Raw genomic sequence first — 21607 nt, 5'->3', positions numbered from 1 at the left:
AACGATGGAGATGAAGATTAAGAATATTTTGAAGGAGAAAATATTATGAAGAAGAAGGAGGAGGAGGAGGAGGAGAAGTAAAGACAATAGTAGAAGAAGGGGAAGGAGGAGGAGGAGAAGAAGAAGAAAACGAGGAAGTAAAAGAAGAAGATTTGATATTTTTTGACACCAATGAGATGGATAGAGCGAAGGAATAATGGGAGGGAGGAGAGAAAGGTGGAGGAGGAGGAAGAACAGGAGGAAGTTTAGTATAAAGAGGAGGAGGTGGAGGAGAGAATATTATCTTCCAATACCCAAGTTAATTCGACAAAGATAATTTTGGCACATCCACTAATTATAACTTTTTTTATCTCCTTCATTCTCTCTCTCTCTCTCTTTATTTCTTTCTCTCTGTCTCGCTCTCTCTCTTTATTTCTTTTCTCTCTCTCTCTCTCTCTCTCTCTCTCTCTCTCTCTCTCTCTCTCTCTGAAGATACAGGTTCCCCGGCTATACCTAAATATCATAGGTAGTAACTAATAGGTAATGTAGTAAATTTAACCCTTCAAGACCTGATGTTACAGAAAACACTAGCGTTACAAATATGGAACTCTACGAAAATATGAAAATCGGCAGTCAGATTTGCAGGGCTAATCTCTAAGCATGGTTAAGCGTAATAGAGTGATACCTTCCTAAGTCTCAAGGTATCACACAATGTTAGATAACTACGAACAGTTAGCATGCAAAGAATTAGCAATTACCTATTTTCAGCAAGTACCTGATGTGCCTCTAGAAGGCTATATATTCTTTAACATCAGAGTACTGGGTATGTTTTAGGCAGACGTCAAAAGAGGTGTCAAATGACCATAATTTTTCACACATCATAAGAACACAAAAAACATGCAAAAAAAAGCACTCAAAATATATTACGTCGTGACTGAATTTAATTATAAAAATTAATACAAAAAAAGGGAGACACAAAATAATGAGAAAAAATATATTTTACCTCTAAAAGTTTTTAATCTATCTCTAAAAGTTTCGTACAAAAAAACGGTTGGTTAAAAAATAATAATAATAACTAATATCTAAAAAACTAAAAAAAGGACGTGAAATTTTTGTCAACTAGGTCCGCATATTAAAAGCAACAGTCCTTGAAACAAATAAACTAAAATTAAATTACAATAAAAAAAAAACGTGTTAAATGAATGAAAGCTAAAGAGCGTGATATCAGTCTATGTCTACTGAAAACTGCTGACTGCTACTGCCAGGCAAAAAAAGGCAAAAGGAATTCTAAGGAAAAAAAAGGAAAAATGCTTTTTGTTTGCCCTGGCGAATGATATTTGAAAATACCACTAGGTCGCAGCATTTCATAGGGGTTTTCCAGTTTTTCCTCCTGTGACGTGGTTTTACTTTCTATTACATTACATTGAGAGCTTGAGACAACTTTGGAATTGGACCCAAAATTTTAAAATCGAGAAATTCGTGGAAGTCTGGAAATACAGCTTTTAAGGTCAGCCTGAGTCCAAAAGAAGTGTCATCTTTAATAGTCGAAAATTTGGCAAGTAACTCTTTCTTCCTTAATGTTTTATTCTTTATTTAGTTCCACATACCTAGTGTAATAAAAAGTCGTGTGATGATCACAGTTCATACCGGATATTTTTTCTTTTCCTAATTAGTTAGCAGGAGGTAGGGGAATTCTTTGCACTTTATTGGAAGAAGTAGAGAGGACGGGAAGTAAACGTAACAAAACAGGCAGTTTCAACAATTTTACTTATTTGAGATAAAAAAAATAGTATTAAGTTCAAAGAAAGTAAAAAAAAAGGAAAATGAAATAAAAAAAAATGTAAAAAAATAAACGGGAGGGAAAATTAATTGATCTGATTTTTACTTTCTATTTCAAATGGATTTATAAGTAATAAAGGTATATGTGTGTGTAATGGTAATGGCATTTTATATTCGGTACTTTCGCATTCCGTTTTCATTCTCTTTTCTTCTCTCCCTTTCCATCCATATCCTCCTTGATATCCTCAATGGTTTCATTGCATTGTTTTATCAATTTATCGAACACTTCTCCCACATTCTCTTTATCCACCTTCTCTTTCTCATGTTCGTCGAAGTTTTCTTTGAGCACATTTCCACTTGTTGTCTTGTCCTCTTCATTCCAGTCGGTGTCCCACTTGCTCGGATTTTCAAAGTAGTCCGATTCTCGTTTATCCAGGTTCGACTGTATTTTGTTTATCTGTTTTTAATAATAGGTATGTTACCTATCACCTATCGTACCTACATAATATGTACATATCGTACCTATGTGATTTCGCGATTATGTTCGCGGATTTGGCGATTATGTTCGCGGATTTGGCGATTATGCTCGCGGATTTGCCGATTATGTTCGCGGATTTATCTCTTTCCCTCCATATCCTCCTTGATATCCTCAATGGTTTCATTGCATTGTTTTATCAATTTATCGAACACTTCTCCCACATTCTCTTTATCCACCTTCTCTTTCTCATGTTCGTCGAAGTTTTCTTTGAGCACATTTCCACTTGTTGTCTTGTCCTCTTCATTCCAGTCGGTGTCCCACTTGCTCGGATTTTCAAAGTAGTCCCGGATGATTTTGTTGAGAAGTTTAGAAGAGCGTTCGTTGAGTTGGAAGTAGTGTCTTCTCTCTCTTTCCCTCCATATCCTCCTTGATATCCTCAATGGTTTCATTGCATTGTTTTATCAATTTATCGAACACTTCTCCCACACTCTCTTTATCCACCTTCTCTTTCTCATGTTCGTCGAAGTTTTCTTTGAGCACATTTCCACTTGTTGTCTTATCCTCTTCATTCCAGTCGGTGTCCCACTTGCTCGGATTTTCAAAGTAGTCTCGGATGATTCTGTTGAGAAGTTTAGAAGAGCGTTCGTTGAGTTGGAAGTAGTGGCCGTGTTTAGTTTGGATTTCCGTCACTTGGAGCGCTTGCTTGACGAAGTTGTGGGCAAAGCAGGCGTCGTTGTACTTCGGGTTGGACTTGGTGTAGATGACAAGCACCTGAGGGTATGGAGCGCTTGCTTGACGAAGTTGTGGGCAAAGCAGGCGTCGTTGTACTTCGGGTTGGACTTGGTGTAGATGACAAGCACCTGAGGGTAGGTCTCGGCCGTGGAGATCTTGGAATGAGGACGGAATATTGTGTCCGCTATGAAGTTGGACCGCAGGACGGTGAGTCCGTTCTTGAGGTTTTCTGAAATGATAATAGATACCGAAGGTTTGAGTGAGGGGATAGAAAACTCAAACAGACCATCTCGCCAATCGCGTGCTAGCCAGTTTTCCCAGCCCCAGGATCTTGGAATGAGGACGGAATATTGTGTCCGCTATGAAGTTGGACCGCAGGACGGTGAGTCCGTTCTTGAGGTTTTCTGAAATGATAGATACCGAAGGTTTGAGTGAGGGGATAGAAAACCCAAAAAGGCCATCTCGCCAATCGCGTGCTAGCCAGTTTTCCCAGCCCCAATCAGGCTGGTTGGGGTAAATGTGATCAGGTGGGTATAGTTTGCCGCCGAATGGAGGATAAATCCGAATTGACAAATAATTATTATTAAAAAAAAAAGAAAGACAGTATTGTCCGTTTCTGAGACAAGACGGCCTGTTGAAACATTTAAAAAAAAAAAAAAAAAAAAAAAATGTATCGTCCGTCTCTGAGACCAGACAGCCTGTTAAAACATTCTTTACCAGTTTACAGGCATTGTTCATCTCTCAAAATCCTATGTATTCAGTTGTCTACATATATTTAATACTCGTATGTATTTCTTGCCAAAAAGCTTTAAAAATTAAACCCCTTTAAAATAACAAAGAAAATACGTACAGTACCTAATACCCAATATGTATACATACTTCTTGCTAAAAAGCTTACAACCCCTTTAAATAACAAAGAAAATATAGTAATTACTATAATAGCTCACCAGAGTTGTTCTTTTTGAAGTGATACTTGATGGTGTTCATCTCAGCCGCACTCAATTCTGCGTCCTTATACAGAGTGTCCAACTTGTGATAGTTCTTCCTACTGAAGTGCCACTCGGGTAGTTTGGGGATCAAGTAGAACATGTTTGGGCTGTGGAATAGAAAGCAGGAGAGGTTCGCAAACTAATCAACAACCCGATTGCATAATAGAGCGAAACGCACAGGTAGTTCACGATTAACTTCATTTTAACTTCTTAACTTTCAACATTAACTTTTTACTTTCTATTTTCTAGAGGAAAAAGGAAAATCTATGAATCTAGAGGAAAAACTATGAAAAGTCCGTGGGAAATGGGCTGGAAAATTGAAAATAATCGAGTATGCACAGTCTATCGATTCGGCTGGAGACAAAGTGATAAAACTCAGACAAGACAAGCTGAGTGCAGCTGAGATGATTCATGCAAGAGAACTAAAACACTTCTCCAGCATCCCAAGCAAAAACATTTCCAGCTGTTCCGAAAATATTGGACGTGTTCCGTGCTTTCGGCCAAAGTTGGGTTTCAAGACTTACAAGTCACCAATAATGAAATTTGACTGATCAGCGGCAGTGGCAAAAACACGTTGAAGTTAGGCAACATTGAGCTTGATTGATATCCTGATGGGTGCCCATTTGAGTGATCGCCTCCTGCTGGATTTTCCCAGCCCTACTCAGGCTTGAGGCTGGGTGAGGAAGCGAATAGCTTGAATGGAGAATGTTCGTTCTCGGAACGGCTGGCTTTCTCCTATATCATGTCTTCCTTCTTTCTTCGATTTCGGGACGATAAGACCTCTCAGTTCTTGTTTGAACACAGCTGGATGGGGTGCATTGATGATGATGGATTTGACCACAAGTTCAGGATATTTATCCAGGAATGACCAGACCAGACTACCGCCGAAGTCTCTCCCTATCAGAATACACCGGTTTCGGCCTGGAAGCGGAAATAACAATAATTGTATATGTAGGTATGTACTAATTAATATTTCAAAAATGGACAGTATTAGGTATTTGTCGGGGTCAATCAGAAATCAAAGAGTATGAGTGATTTTTTAAAGGTATCACCTCATGAAAGGCCTCGATAGTCCGACTGGGTTAAAATCTAAAAGAAAATGGTCAAATTGAAACGTAAAATTGAACTGATGGAGGTTAGGTGGAAGAGCTGGTAAGGTTGGGTAAAAGGGCTTGTTCAGAAGAGAACTCTGATGCCACTTAAAAGAAAAAGAGCTGACACATACCCAAATGATCCAGAAACACTTTCAAACTGTCCACCAGGAAATATCGGTCTGCAATAGTCCTGAAATTTGTCTTGATGTCCACAGCCACGGTCCTGTAAAACACAAAGAAGACTATTAAGTCCTGAGCTCCGGATACTCCATTTACCAACCTATCTTCGTCTAGAAATAATGAGTTCAGTTCAACTTCAAAGCTTACTTAGAAAAAGAGCTCTTGCAGGGCATTCAAAGCCTCGATTGGAATCAAAAAAGTGGAATAAGCGAATTTCCAAGCCCGCAGTCCTACGCGGGTACATTATGTCCCTCATTAAATGAGCGACAAGGGACAATCCCTTCCATTGAGGTATTGAGTCAACACCAAAGTAACCGTTTTTGTCGACTCTGGACTTATAAGATGGTTGAATTGGCCTCCCTTTTCCACTTACCAATATTCATGGGAAAACTCGGTCATCTGATGTTTCCAAATATACCAAGACTCTGGGAATCCGTGTAGAAATAACATGAGGGGGTTCTTTGGAGATCCCGCACTCACGAAATTGAAGTGCACATTCTGAAAATTTGAGGAAGTAATGATTAATGTGTATTGCACAGTCCTTGCTGGTTGTTTTCGTAAGATTGAAAACTGCTGGATTATCCCTCTTCATCGAATAATGTTGGATACAGAAATTGGTGGATGTGCCATTATTCCCTGTAAGTTATTTCGTATATTTTATTTTACTAGGTAACTGTCAAAATTTTTCACTCTTTTTTTTTTACTATGTTACATTTTTCTACTTTTTTTTCATTATGATACTTTTTTGTACTTTTTTTTTTCATTTTCATTTGAGTGTTCACTTGGTAATAATTGAGCTCCCTTCTTCTTCTTCTTCTTTTTCTTCTTCTTCTTCTGCTCCTCCTCCTAAAGATAGGGGAGAAGAATCTTTGTCCCTCCCTCCCCTCTGATAGGAAATAGCACCTGAGTACCTAATTTGCTGCTTTATCTGTTAGTAACGGTCGTTTGTAGGTAGTATCTACGCGAGACAGAAGTAAGTTAATACTCTCAGATTTCAAAGTGGAATTGTGGATAGATAATAGATATGTACCTATACCTGCTTCTAAAAATACACACCGCGCTAGGTATTTACAGTTTACAGATTTTTTACTTTTTCATACTCAGACATGCAGAATTTTTGCCGGGGTTCTATAGAATTTCATTGGTGTTCCATGGAATTTGACTTTGTGTTCTATGGAATAGTGAAGAGAGGATATACATCTAACATTTGGGGGAAGAAAATATAATAAGACTGGAAGGTCGATTCCTACGTAGAAAGTTCCGAAAAATCCAAGTCTGAAGTCACAAAACGACAAAAAGGCGTTTTTAAAAGGTGAAAAAATCCAATTTTATTTACCCGATCTAAAAACAATGGGAAAAAAGTTAAAACAGTCGTGACGTCATGGTACAAAGTACTTGACAATACAAACGTGAAAACCTCATCTAAATAAGCACATACCTACAAAACCTACCTATGTAGGTGCCTATAGATATATTTTTTGCCTGTGTTCCCTTTACGTTCAGGGATACCTATTTACTTTGCCTCCACAATCTCCAGCATGCGGGAAAGCAATTTGCATTTTTATTCATTTGAAACGAGTATTACGAGTGTTGTAAAAAGAGGAAAATTGGCATGATTGGAAATTCGAGCGAAATTTTTCGAGTGAGGTGTCTACATACATATATAGGTCTGGTGCCACATTACTCGTCTGAAGTCTGGACTGCCAGGTTCTATTTGTTAGCAAGAGAAAATTTTGACCTCTTTGTTCATTGACCTGTAGATTTCACTCAAACTGTCCTTCCTAAAGCAACCTCCATGGCCGAGTGGGTATTACACTAGGCTTGCACTCCGGAGGTCCCGGGTTTGATTCCCGGCGGGGTCAAAGTAAAATGGACAGTATTAGGTATTTGTCGGGGTCAATCAGAAATCAAAGAGTATGAGTGATTTTTTAAAGGTATCACCTCATGAAAGGCCCCGATAGTCCGACTGAGTAAAAATCTAAAAGAAAATGGTCAAATTGAAACGTAAAATTGAACTGATGGAGGGTTAGGTGGAAGAACTGGTAAGGTTAGACTGCCAGGTTCTATTTGTTAGCAAGAGAAAATTTTGACCTCTTTGTTCATTGACCTGTAGATTTCACTCAAACTGTCCTTCCTAAAACAACTTCCATGGCCGAGTGGGTATCACACTAGGCTTGCACTCCGGAGGTCCCGGGTTCGATTCCCGGCGGGGTCAAAGTTTTTTAGGTTCTGTGCTTGGATTTCGGGGTGCACTCAGATTTAGATTAGATTTTTTTTTACTTTCCTTTCTATAGGACAGAGGTTCCCAATCTGTGGTACGTGGAAGCATTGGTGACGCGTGTCTCACCTGGTTTTGATGAGTTGCGACATCTTCTTCAGTTCTTGTTTGAACACAGCTGGATGGGGTGCATTGATGATGATGGATTTGACCACTAGTTCAGGATATTTATCCAAGAATGACCAGACCAGACTACCACCGAAGTCTCTCCCTATCAGAATACACCGGTTTCGGCCTGGAAGCGGAAATAACAATCTTATATTATAAAAACAAGATCCATATTCACTCATTCACATTTCATATTTCACACACTGATCGCTCTATCTCGAGAACCACAACACCTAGAAAGCTGAAATTATGGTCTAGGTGTGCAATAAGAAAGGATTTTGCAAAAATCTAAACCGATCCTGAGATATGATCAATTTTTGATCGCTAAAATCTCCATAAGAAATACACAGAGTGCAGAGACTGCGGGAGAGAAATGTTCCGCTCTCGACCAACATTTTGAGTCTCGTGTATGTTTTTTTAGTTTAATAACTATGCAGCTAATAGGGAGCGCGCAGCTCGACCGTATTTTTTATTATTTTCTACAAGTTTGGCCATGCCTCGGGATGAACTAGCGGGATTCCGGAGCGAAGCGACGGAATTCAGCTAGTAATTGTGTATGTAGGTATGTACTAATTCATATTTCAAAAATGGACAATATTAGGTATTTGTCGGGGTCAATCAGAAATCAAAGAGTATGAGTGATTTTTTAAAGGTATCACCTCATGAAAGGACTCGATAGTCCGACTGGTCGTTCGCGGATTTGGCGATTTTGTTCGCGGATTTGGCGATTTTGTTCGCGGATTTGGCGATTTTGTTCGCGGATTTGGCGATTTTGTTCGCGGATTTGGCGATTTTGTTCGCGGATTTCGCGATTATGTTCGCGGATTTCGCGATTATGTTCGCGGATTTCGCGATTATGTTCGCGGATTTGGCGGTTATGTTCGGGGATTTGGCGATTATGTTCGCGGATTTGGCGATTATGTTCGCGGATTTCGCGATTATGTTCGCGGATTTGGCGATTTTGTTCGCGGATTTCGCGATTTTGTTCGCGGATTTGGCGATTTTGTTCGCGGATTTGGCGATTTTGTTCGCGGATTTGGCGATTTTGTTCGCGGATTTGGCGATTTTGTTCGCGGATTTTGCGATTATGCTCGCGGATTTTGCGATTATGTTCGCGGATTTGGTGATTTTGTTCGCGGATTTCGCGTTTATGTTCGCGGATTTGGCGATTATGTTCGCGGATTTCGCGATTATGTTCGCGGATTTCGCGATTATGTTCGCGGATTTCGCGATTTTGTTTGCGGATTTGGCGATTATGGTCGCGGATTTGGCGATTTTGTTCGCGGATTTTGCGATTATTTTCGCGGATTTGGCAATTATGTTCGCGGATTCGCGTCCCGAATCGACATTTTGGATATTTGGCAAGCCTATTATTACTGTGTATCTATTTTTCTCAGTACCTATAGAAATTGGTAGATGTGCCTATGCCCAACCGATGATAATAAATCCATTTTGTTCCTAGCCTTGTCCAATAAAATCAAATCGTAGGTAGAAAAAACAATGGTTGGTAATGTTGGTATATTTTTATAACCATCCCCCCCCATTCATCCCAATAGTCCACCCCTATATTTAATTAAATCAGCTGTCTGTCTCTGTTTTAGATTTCCGATGATAATAAATCCATTTTGTTCCTAGCCTTGTCCAATAAAATCAAATCGTAGGTAGAAAAAACAATGGTTGGTAATGTTGGTATGTTTTTATAACCATCCCCCCCCATTCATCCCAATAGTCCACCCCTATATTTAATTAAATCAGCTCTCTGTCTCTGTTTTAGATTTTTTAACGTACCTAACCATCGAAAATTTCTCTCTCTCCCCCTTCCATCCTACTATGTATAATTTTGATAATTTGAAATTAATGAGCACTCGAACGCTACTCATCTCGTATGCTAATTTGAACAGTGATATATTATTATCATTAAGTATTATTATTATTTTACCTCGAATAGAAATCTACCAATACATACATGGGTTTACCAGCATTTTGCAAAGAACATCAAAATTTCATACAATTTAGGCTATTCTCCTGTCTCCCTCTCTCTCCCTCTCCCTCCTTCGCCCTCTCTCTCTCTCTTTCTCTCTCAATGCTATTTTACTGAGCTCCATTGAAAGTTGGAACAGCCCAACTATCAAATTTACTTTTATTTCAACGTTGCATTGTCCTGTCCGCCTTTGCTCTGGGACTCGAACCCACGATATTTCGATTACAAGAGGAGGCACCAGAACCACCTTGTCTCTCAAGGTCATTAATGAAGGTCATAAGACAATTTACTTCATAGTGAGTCATGTTCAGTCTGTATTTCTCATTTTGGTATTGCTTATGTCATATTTTATAATAGTGTACATACCTCAGTAGCTCAGTACCATATTTCATACCTCAGTACCATGTTTCCTACACATAAATGTATGGACTACTCTTATTACAGTGTTTAGAAGATTCAGACATTCAGAGACGTAGGTATGATCCGTGTAACCAAGAAAAAGAAAATTTCAGAGAAAACAGTTTTTAGTCCGTCCTTCCTTTATTATTACTAATCATAAAAGGTATAGTGGACGGACTATTGTATTCGCTTCGGTGTCAGTCTGTCCGTCTGTCCCCGTAGAAGGGACTTATCCAAAACCTGGTCGACCTATATATCAAATTAAAGGTCTTTTTACCAGGAACACGAAAGTGGTGGTGCAAATTTTGTCCAGACAACCGTAAAGCCAAAAAAACAAAAAAAAACTGGTTTTTGGGGGATTTTTTTCACATTGTCTCACACAAATTAGGCTATTTTACTGAGCTCCATTGAAAGTTGGAACAGCCCAACTATCAAATTTACTTTTATTTCAACGTTGCATTGTCCTGTCCGCCTTTCCTCTGGGACTCGAACCCACGATATTTCGATTACAAGACGAGGTGCCAGAACCACCTTGTCTCTCAAGGTCATTAATGAAGGTCATAAAACAGTTTACTTCATAGTGAGTCATGTTCAGTCTGTATATCTCATTTTGGTCTTGCTTATGTCATATTTTATAATAGTGTGCATACCTCAGACCATATTTCATACCTCAGTACCATGTTTCCTACACATAAATGTATGGACTACAGTGTTTAGAAGATTCAGACATTCAGAGACGTAGATCCGTGTAACCAAGAAAAAGAAAATTTCAGAGAAAACAGTTTTTAGTCCGTCCTTCCTTTATTATTACTAATAATAAAAGGTATAGCGAACGGACTATTGTATTCGCTTCGGTGTCTGTCTGTCAGTCTGACCTGGTCGACCTATATATCAAATTAAAGGTCTTTTTACCAGGAACACGAAAGTGGTGGTGCAAATTTTTGGGGGGATTTTTTTCCACATTTTCTCACATAAATTACATACTCAGGTACTTCTTACTTAGCATTCATACCTACCTACTTGTTATGCAGAAAGTTCGATGACCACTATTATCACTCGTGTTTAATTGAAAATGTATTTTAAGGTGTACCTAATTCTACCTAATAATTCTGGGGGGGAAAATCTTGAATTTCAAGGTATTATTATTTCTTAGTGAGTAACATTCAAGGAAAAATTCTTGAATGTCTTGGAGAGTATTAAAAGTCTTAAAAATCGATTTTGACATAACCGAATTTCGACGTTTTGCCCCTCTTCTCATTTCAGCTTCGCCCCTGTATCATATAATATGCAAATGCAATTATGTATGTAATTATGTATGGTACATTATGTACATAGGATTGGTACATTATAATTCTATTCTATTCATAACGTACCCTACGTAGAATCTTGACGCCTACCTTCTATCACACAACACCTAGAATATTTGTCTCTGAGGTTTGGACAAAGAAACCAGCAGTGACGGATGCCCTAAGAAGGAATCAACTGAATCCTAGTGGAAATGATTAATATCAGAGCGAAAAAGGTCTCCACATTTTATTTCAAGATTAACACTCTTTAGCACTTTCTATAGGTACCTATGTTATGACGTGATATTACAAAAACCATTCTGTAAACCAAAACATTCTTAACAATTATATTAATCAAGGTGACGTCATTTTTACGTCAAATTATTTACAACATTTCACTTCGTATTTGGCCGTGTGATGCGAAATCGGTATCCAATTGGAATTTCTGAATTATGGAGCAATCAGATAGGTACTGCCCGCTTTCAGGAAAAGGCCACTGATCGTTGAAGGGATCCTTCTCAAGCAATAATTTTCATTAAAAAAAAAAAAATCCGATATGGATACCTACTAACATCATAGACATTATTATCTACATTTTATATAACATACATACATAGTGCTAGTACATAAATACAAGGTATGAGTACATAGATATGTACATTGGTAGATACTGTAAGTTTAGATAGGTATGTTGAGCAGCTCCTCTGCTCCTCACACATTCCACAGTATAAAGCGAAGTTAGGTATAAAGAGAAAAGCAATCATGCGAGTCTATATTGGAAACGCAGTTTTTATTTATGCACAGATTTCAATTGGTGACACCATATAGTAGGCAGAACGGAGGGAGGGGGAGGGGGGGGGGCGTCGAGGGGGCCTCACATTCCACAGTATAAAGGCGAAGTTAGGTATAAAGGAAGCAATCTGCGAGTCGTATGATTGGGAACTGCATTTTTATTTATGCACAGATTTCCAATTGATGACACCATAGTAGCGCAGGGGGGGGGGGGGGGGGGGGGGGGGGGTTCAAAGGGGCCACAGCTGTTGAAAAGCTCTCGATTGAAAAATTTTTCACTCTCTTTTTTTACTAGGTAGGTATGTTACATTTTTCTACTTTTTTTCATTATGATACTTTTTTGTACTTTTTTTTTTCATTTCAGTGTTCACTTGGTAATAATTGAGCTCCCTTCTTCTTCTTCTTCTTCTTCCTCTCCTCAAAAAAAAAAAAAAAAAAAAAACGGGGTTTTCCGACCATTTCCTAATTTTGAAAAAAATGGACCGAATGCAATACTTTCTCATTACTAGTATCTTCTTCTTCTTCTTCTTCGCCTTTTCCCGTTCTACCTCTATCTACTTCTATCAAACTTTATTCTTCGACATCCATCCCTCTCTCACCCTTATCTAAGATCTCCTCTCTCTCTCGCTCTCGCTCTCTCTCTTTCTCTCTCTTCTCTCTCTCTCTCTCTCTCCTCTCTGTCCAATACCCAAGTTAATTTAACAAAGATAATTTTGGCTCATCCACTAATGATAACTTTTTTTTACATAAAACACAGATTTGCAGGGCTAATCTCTAAGCATGGTTAAGCGCAATAGAGTGATACCTTCCTAAGTCTCAAGATATCACACAATGTTGGGTAACTACGAAAAGTTAGCATGCAAAGAATTAGCAGTTACCTATTTTGAGCAAGTACCTGAAGTGCCTCTAGAAGGCTATATATGTATACTTTAACCTCAGAGTACTGGGTATGTTAATATGTTTTAGGCAGACGCCAAAAGAGGTGCCAAATGAGCATATTTTTTCACACATCGTAAGAACACAAAAAAAAAACATGCTATTATTATTTTCGAACAAATTTTCACGCCATGGTTTCATTGAATTGAAAATGCCTGTTTCCAACACAGCATCTGATAAGTTACTCTCGATAAAAACAGGGTGGCTCACTTGCCAAGTAGATATGAGTAAGTGAGTTGTGAACATGTGACTCAATCAGTGAGTCATAGAGTGATAAGTTCCCTCACTTTCAACTAGAATTGAGTTAGTGAACATGTGACTCAGTCAGTGAGTCATAGAGTGATAAGTTCCCTCACTTTCAACTAGAATTGAGTAAAAGAGTGAGTTATGAAGAACTATACTCTTTTCAATGGACTACTCAGTCATTGAGTCAGATCCAAACTCCCTATACATGTACTAATTAGATAAAGATTGAGATTACTATGAATCTCTCGAAAAGTACAAAGTCCCATGTGAAAATATCTTAAAAACCTCGTGCAAGCTTGAAAACCTCTCTTAGTCCACCCTGTATTTGGTAACAATAGTAATAATAATATGCCAAAGTGTTCACATCGAATTTTCCCCATGACTGGTAGAGTGTGTGTGAATATCTATTGAGTATGGCTGAATACTGAATATATCTATAGAGTGGGTGAATATCTATTGTAATTTATTGGATGGAAAACAAAAATACACACCGCGCTAGGTAGGTATTTACAGTTTACTAGTTTACAGATTTTTACTTTTTCATACTCAGACATGCAGAATTTTTGCCGGGGTTCTATAGAATTTCATTGGTGTTCTATAGAATTTGACTTTGTGTTCTATGGAATAGTGAATAGAGGATATACATCTACATTTGGGGGAAGAAAAAATAATAAGACTGGAAGGTCGATTCCTACGTAGAAAGTTCCGAAAAATCCAAGTCTGAAGACACTGCCAAAGTGTTCACATCGAATTTTCCCCATGACTGGTAGAGTGTGTGTGAATATCTATTGAGTATGGCTGAATACTGAATATATCTAGAGAGTGGGTGAATATCTATTGGAATTTATTGGATGGAAAACAAAAAAAATACACACCGCGCTAGGTAGGTATTTACAGTTTACAGATTTTTACTTTTTCATACTCAGACATGCAGAATTTTTGCCGGGGTTCTATAGAATTTCATTGATGTTTTATAGAATTTGACTTTGTGTTCTATGGAATAGTGAATAGAGTATATACATCTACATTTGGGGGAAGAAAATATAATAAGACAGGAAGGTCGATTCCTACGTAGGTAGAAAGTTCTGAAAAATCCAAGTCTGAAGTCACAAAACGACAAAAAGGCGTTTTTAGAGGGTGAAAAAATTAAATTTTATTTACCCGATCTAAAAACAATGGGAAAAAAAGTTAAAACAGTCGTGACGTCATGGTATACAAAGTACTTGACAATACAAACGTGAAAACCTCATCTAAATAAGCGCATTCCTACAAAACCTACCTATGTAGGTTACCTATAGATATCTTTTTTGCCTGTGTTCCATTTACGTTCAGAGATACCTACCTATTTACTTTGCCTCCACAATCTCCAGCATGCGGGAAAGCAATTTGCATTTTTATTCATTTGAAACGAGTACGAGTGTTGTAAAAAGAGAAAATTGGCATGATGGAAATTCGAGAGCGAAATTTTTCGAGTGAGCGTGTCTACATACATATATAGGGTCTGGTGCCACATTACTCGTCTGAAGTCTGGACTGGCCAGGTTCTATTTGTTAGACAAGAGAAAATTTTGGACCTCTTGGTTCATTGACCTGTAGATTTACTCAAACGTCCTTCCTAAAGCACCCTCCATGCCGAGTGGGTATTTACCACTAGGCTTGCACTGCCGAAGTCCCGGGTTCGATCCCGGCGCGGTCAAAGTTTTTTAGGTTTTTTGCTTGGATTTCGGGGTGCCTCCAATTTTAATTTAATTTTTTTTTTTTTTTTTTTTACTTTCCTTTCTATAGGACAGAGGTTCCCAATCTGTGGTACGTGGAAGCATTGGTGACGCGTGTCTCACCTGGTTTTGATGAGTTGTGACATCTTCTTCAGTTCTTGTTTGAACACAGCTGGATGAGGTACATTGATGATGATGGATTTGACCACAAGTTCAGGATATTTATCCAAGAATGACCAGACCAGACTACCACCGAAGTCTCTCCCTATCAGAATACACCGGTTTCGGCCTGGAAGCGGAAATAACAATAATTGTATATGTGGGTATCTACTAATTAATATTTCAAAAAAGGACAGTATTAGGTATTTGTCGGGGTCAATCAGAAATCAAAGAGTATGAGTGATTTTTTAAAGGTATCACCTCATGAAAGACCCCGATAGTCCGACTGGTCAAAATCTAAAAGAAAATGGTCAAATTGAAACGTAAAATTGAACTGATGGAGGGTTAGGTGGAAGAGCTGGTAAGGTTGGGTAAAAGGGCTTGTTCAGGAGAGAACTCTGATGCCACTTAAAAGAAGAAGAGCTGACACATACCCAAATGATCCAGAAACACTTTCAAACTATCCACCAGGAAATATCGGTCCGCGATAGTCCTGAAATTAGTCTTGATGTCCACAGCTACGGTCCTGTAAAACACAAAGAAGACTATTAAGTCCTGAGCTCCGGATACTCCATTTACCAACCTATCTTCGTCTAGAAATAATGAGTTCAGTTCAACTTCAAAGCTTAGAAAAAGAGCTCTTGCAGGGCATTCAAAGCCTCGATTGGAATCGAAAAAGTGGAATAAGCGAATTTCCAAGCCCGCAGTCCTACGCAGGTACATTATGTCCCTCATTAAATGAGCGACAAGGGACAATCCCTTCCATTGAGGTATTGGGTCAACACCGTCAACACCACAGTAACCGTTTATGTCGACTCTGGACTTGTCAGATGGTTGATTTGGCCCCCCTTTTCCACTTACCAATATTCATGGGAAAACTCGGACATCTGATGTTTCCAAATATACCAAGACTCTGGGAATCCGTGTAGAAATAACATGAGGGGGTTCTTTGGGGATCCCGCACTTACGAAATTGAAGTGCACATTCTGAAAATTTGAGGAAGTAATGATTAATGTGTATCGCACAGTGCTTGCTTGTTTTTTTCGTACGATTAAGTAACTGCTGGATTAGTAATTATCCCTCTTCACTGAATAATGTTGGATACAGAAATTGGTCGATGTGCCATTATTCCTTGAATGTTATTGTGCCCATACCTAATATACATACCTACTGGGTAATGATTTTATTTCAGTAAATTGGTGGATGTGCCATTTCTCTCTCTTAATGAAATACACATTAGTGGATGTCGCTATTTTCTCAGTAAAGAAATTGTAATAAATCCGTTCCGTTCCTAGTTCCTAACCTTGTTCTGGGCAATTGTTTTGGTCTGATATGGTACAGTTTCATACATTGGGAAAATGTAGAAAAAAAAGTGGATTTTTATCCGTGTGAATTGTTTGTACTCAAAGTTGTTTCACTTGGGTAGGTACCGTGAAGAAAACTTCATTTGAGCTCTTTGAGGCTAAATACTCCTCGTAGCTTTTGAAATGTCAAACGTATTTTTCAACAATGAATTAAAACAGATACTACCTAAATAAGATTTGTATGTACAATAATTTTTCAACAAAATACAGGGATCAATGTGATTTCTCAATTATTTAGCCTTAAGATACCATGTTTGTACCAAACATGGTATCTTAAGGCTAAATAATTGAGAAATCACACTGATTGATCTCAGGTACCATAAGCGTTGTACAAAACAATACAGTTAAAATGGCAAGCCAAGCCGCTTATTTTATTGACACAAACAGACGAAATAAAATAAAATTCGAAAACATCAAATTGTTAAAAACTAATTTGAACATTGATTTCAATAGACGTTGTAAAATACATCACATAATACCTAACTACATACAGGTATCTATCAAGGCAAAGTCTGAGGTAGCTATAAAAACTAAGATATATGCTCAAAGATACTGGCTCAACAATGAAATCAGGCACTTATATAAGAAACAAAATATCATTATGAAAAACATCAATGCATTGACACAAAGCATACCTGATGATGCACTCTTAGAGTTGTACAATTCTTTCCAACCTGAACTTGACAAAATTAAATCCATGAAAAAGAAAACCTCGGACAAAAAGATCCACAATCTTTTGAAAAAACAGGGAACAAAACGTGTCAAAAATAATCATACATTTTACCCAAGAATCATCAATGAAACGTCCCTGACACTTGATAGTAAACAAACTACGTTGTTAGAAAAGGGTCTAAACTTCAACATTATGCCTAACCTAGATTCAAACAATCATGACCTAGATACTGTTATTAACGTTGAAATGTGTGTAATGAAGTCAGAGGCACAAAACCAGGACAAAATCAGACATGAAGTATGTAATGTTATAGAGAACATCTTCAGCAACTCAAATAGCCACAGGAACAAAAGGATACAAAAGTATGTAATGTTATAGAGAACATCTTCAGCAACTCAAATAGCCACAGGAACAAAAGGATACAAAATGTCCATAAAAACCAAAAGAAAATCCTTCACCAACTGAGACAGAAACTCAAATTATCAAATAGCACAATTATACCTGCAGATAAAAGAAAATCTATTGTAATCATAAACAATAACGATTTAAATCAAAAAGTTCAACAGTTCCTGGATAAAAACAACTTACAACAAGTAAACCGAGACCCCACAAAAGAAAACCAAAAAACATGGTATCTTAAGGCTAAATAATTGAGAAATCACATTGATTGATCTCAGGTACCATAAGCATTGTACAAAACAATACAGAAAATACAGGGATTTTTACATTTTCAGAGATACTTGTATATCATACAATCTTACAGAGCGTACCTCGTTCTACCTTCCACCCTGTATTAGAATTAGAAATCTCCTACAAAAATTTCAAGTCCTACAAGAATCTAAGACGTAATTTCCTTACAAACTACATTACAAGATTCGAAGCGTGCACGAAACAATGACCTTGTATGTAATCCCTTTGTGACAAAATAATGTTCTGGAATCGAATCGGATATCCCGTTCTTCCTTAAAAATCTTTCTTAGGACCCGATATAAGGAGATATTATCCCCTTTCTACAGGGCTGTATTTAGAGGGGGTGGGCCCTCTCCCTCGAGCTTCATTTTTCTCCTTTACCACGAGGTGCCAGAACCACCTTGTCTCTCAAGGTCATTAATGAAGGTCATAAAACAGTTTACTTCATAGTGAGTCATGTTCAGTCTGTATTTCTCATTTTGGTCTTGCTTATGTCATATGTATGTTATAATAGTGTGCATACCTCAGTACCATATTTCATACCTCAGTACCATGTTTCCTACCTCAGTACCATATTTTTCCTACACATACTCGTAAATGTATGGATTGTAATATGGACTACAGTGTTTAGAAGATTCAGAGACGTAGATCCGTGTAAGGAAGAAAAGAATTTTTTTCAATAGGTTTGATAGAGGAAACTGCCAAGATCTTATATCGTCCCGTAAGCGAAGAGAGAAGGAAGGCAGAATAGGAGAAAGCCAGTCGTTTTGATTAGGATAAAATCCGCCCCGGGCGGGAATCTAACAAACTCACGACCAAGCTCTTTATATGTACAAAGCAGACCCGCTACTCTAAAAGCGAACTAGCCGGACAATAAAGAGTTCATCATTATCATTACATACTCATCTTCAAGTACTTGTTACTTGGCAAGTACCAAACACTTGCATTTTGAGGTAGGATTTTTTGGAGAGTAAAAATCGATTTTGTAATCGAATTTCTACGATTTGCTCTTCTTTTCATCTTCGCCCCTGTATCATGTAATATACATATGCAATTATGTATTGTGCTTATGTACAATTGTACATAGGATTGGTACATTATAATTCTATTCTATTCATACCGTACCCTACGTACTTGACGCCTACCTTCTATCACACAACACCTAGAAGATTTGTCTCTGAGTTTTGGACAAAGAAACCAGCAGTGACGGATGCCCTAAGAAGGAATCAACTGAATCCTAGTGGAAATGATTAATATCAGAGCGAAAAAGGTCTCCACATTTTATTTCAAAATTAACACTCTTTTGCACTTTCTATGTGTTATGAGGTGATATTACAAAAACCATTCTGTAAACCAAAATATTCTTAACAATTATATTTATGAAGGTGACGTCATTTTTACGTCAAATTATTTACATTTCACTTCGTATTTGGCAGTATGATGCGAAATCGGTATGCAATTGGAATTTCTGAATTATGGAGCAATCAGATAGGTACTGCCCGCTTTCAGGAAAAGGCCACTGATCGTTGAAGGGATCCTTCTCAAGCAATAATTTTCATTAAAAAAAAAAAAACCGATAATGGATACCTGCACTAACATCATAAGACATTACAGTTTATCCTACATTTTATATAAACATACATACATAGTGCTAGTACATAAATACAAGGTATGAGAGTACATAGATAGTATACATTGGTAGATACTGTAAGTTTAGATAGGTATGTTGAGCAGCTCCTCTGCTCCTCACACATTCCACAGTATAAAGCGAATGATAGGGTATAAAGAGAAAGAAGAATCATGCGAGATATATATTGGAAACGCATGTTTTAATTTATGCACAGGATTTCAATTGGTGACACCATATAGTAGGCAGAACGGAGGGAGGGAGAGGGGGGGGGTCCAAGGGGCACAGCTGTTGAAAGCTCTCGATTGGAAAAATTTTTCACTCTCTTTTTTTTTAGGTAAGGTATGTTACATTTTTCTACTTTTTTTCATTATGATACTTTTTTGTACTTTTTTTTTTCATTTCAGTGTTCACTTGGTAATAATGAGCTCCCTTCTTCTTCTTTTTCCTCCTCTCCTCCTCCTCCTCCTCCTAAAGATAGGGGAGAAGAAATCTTTGTCCCTCATTCTCCTTTTCTCTCACTACTATCTTTGTCTCTCCCTCCCCTCTGATAGGAAATAGCACCTGAGTACCTAATTTGCTGCTTTTTCTGTATCTGTTAGTAACGATCGTTTGTAGTATCTACGCGGACAGAAGTACTCTCAGATTTCAAAGTGGAATTGTGGATAGATAATAGATATGTATCTATACCTACTTCCAATTCATGTCCTAAACCCCCGTCAGGTCACTTCATCAGGCTGTTAAAAGCCACGGTAAAAAAAAAAAAAAAAAAAAAAAAAGTTGGTAATAAAAAGGATGCCTCTGAAAGAAAGGACTTCTTTCCCAGAACGGCTGGCTTTCGCCTATCCACCTATCCTATCATCCTTCCTTTTCCAATTTCGGGAAAATAAAAGACAGTTACAATTCCTTCAAAACCATCGTCGCGTCCTGTCGTCAGAAGACCTTACCAGTTGAAAGTGATGTTATTATACAGCTTGGAAAAAAGGTAATCTTTTTGAGAAAACGAAAAACATCTGGCTTACCTGTTCTTTAATTTTCAACGTCTCCTCATGAAAGTCAAACTTGGAGTCTTTGGAAACATCTTCATCCTCCAGATCCTCAGCCGGTCTAGAGGCTCCACTGCAAACTTGTACGAAATACAAGAACAAATACTTCAAACTAATCAACAACCCGATTGCATAATAGAGCGAAACGCACAGGTAGTTCACGATTAACTTCATTTTAACTTCTTAACTTTCAACACAATTAACTTTTTACTTTCTATTTTCTAGAGGAAAGAGGAAAATCTATGAATCTAGAAGAAAAACTATGGAAAATCCGTGGGAAATGGTCTGGAAAATTGAAAGTTATCGAGTATGCACAGTCTCTATCGATTCGGCTGGAGACTGGAGTGATGATAAAACTCAGACAAGACAAGCTGAGTGCAGCTGAGATGATTCATACAAGAGAACTAAAACACTTCTCCAGCATCCCAAGCAAAAACATTTCCAGCTGTTCCGAAAAATATTGGACGTGTTCCGTGCTTTCGGCCAAAGTTGGGTTTCAGGTTTCAGGACTTACAAGTCACCAATAATGAAATTTGACTGACCAGCGGCAGCGGCAAAAGCACGTTGAAGTTAGGCAACATTGAGCTTGATTGATATCCTGATGGGTGCCCATTTGAGTGATCGCCTGCTGCTGGATTTTCCCAGCTCTACTCAGGCTTCAGGTTGGGTGAGGAAGCGAATAGCTTGAATGGATAATGTTCGTTCTCGGAACGGCTGGCTTTCTCCTATATCCTGTCTTCCTTCTTTCTACGATTTCGGGACGATAAGACCTTAGCAGTTACAGTTCCCTCTATCAAAACTTCATGTTTCCTTCCAGAATTATCTCAAGAGAATCCGGACCTAACACTGAAGAAGCCTTGTGGGAGTGTATTGCGTAGGATCTTTTATATACGATTGCTCTTTCAAACACTAATACATTATGATTGTTTATGTTCGAGTGGCGTACGTATATATCGACATTGATTCGTTCTATTTTGGGTGCATACGGAAATTGTTGAGAAATTTTGTACTGTAGGTATGAGCTTGTGCAGTAGTCCTATAGATTAAAATGGACGCGGCACATAAGGGATCAGGAAG

General features: G+C 38.0%; 1 protein-coding gene across 1 annotated transcript; it reads right to left on the bottom strand.

Moving 5' to 3' along the window:
• Positions 1-1954: 1954 nt before the first annotated feature.
• Positions 1955-20940, bottom strand: LOC103506643. Its single transcript, XM_026821564.1, has 10 exons — positions 20507-20940; positions 15992-16116; positions 15565-15656; positions 7579-7744; positions 3916-4064; positions 3299-3372; positions 3097-3123; positions 2613-3007; positions 2458-2560; positions 1955-2200 (listed from the first exon to the last, which is right to left on the bottom strand). Exons 1-10 carry the CDS (start codon positions 20702-20704, stop codon positions 1955-1957), a joined length of 1575 nt encoding a protein of 524 aa, XP_026677365.1. The 5' UTR covers positions 20705-20940.
• Between the last annotated feature and the right edge of the window lie 667 nt (positions 20941-21607).

Source organism: Diaphorina citri, unplaced genomic scaffold (genome assembly GCF_000475195.1).
Source record: "Diaphorina citri unplaced genomic scaffold, Diaci psyllid genome assembly version 1.1 scaffold12, whole genome shotgun sequence".
In the NCBI taxonomy this organism is placed as follows: Eukaryota; Metazoa; Arthropoda; class Insecta; order Hemiptera; family Psyllidae; genus Diaphorina; species Diaphorina citri.
Note: the sequence above shows the minus strand (reverse complement) of the source record. Positions and strands in the feature narration are given on the sequence as shown.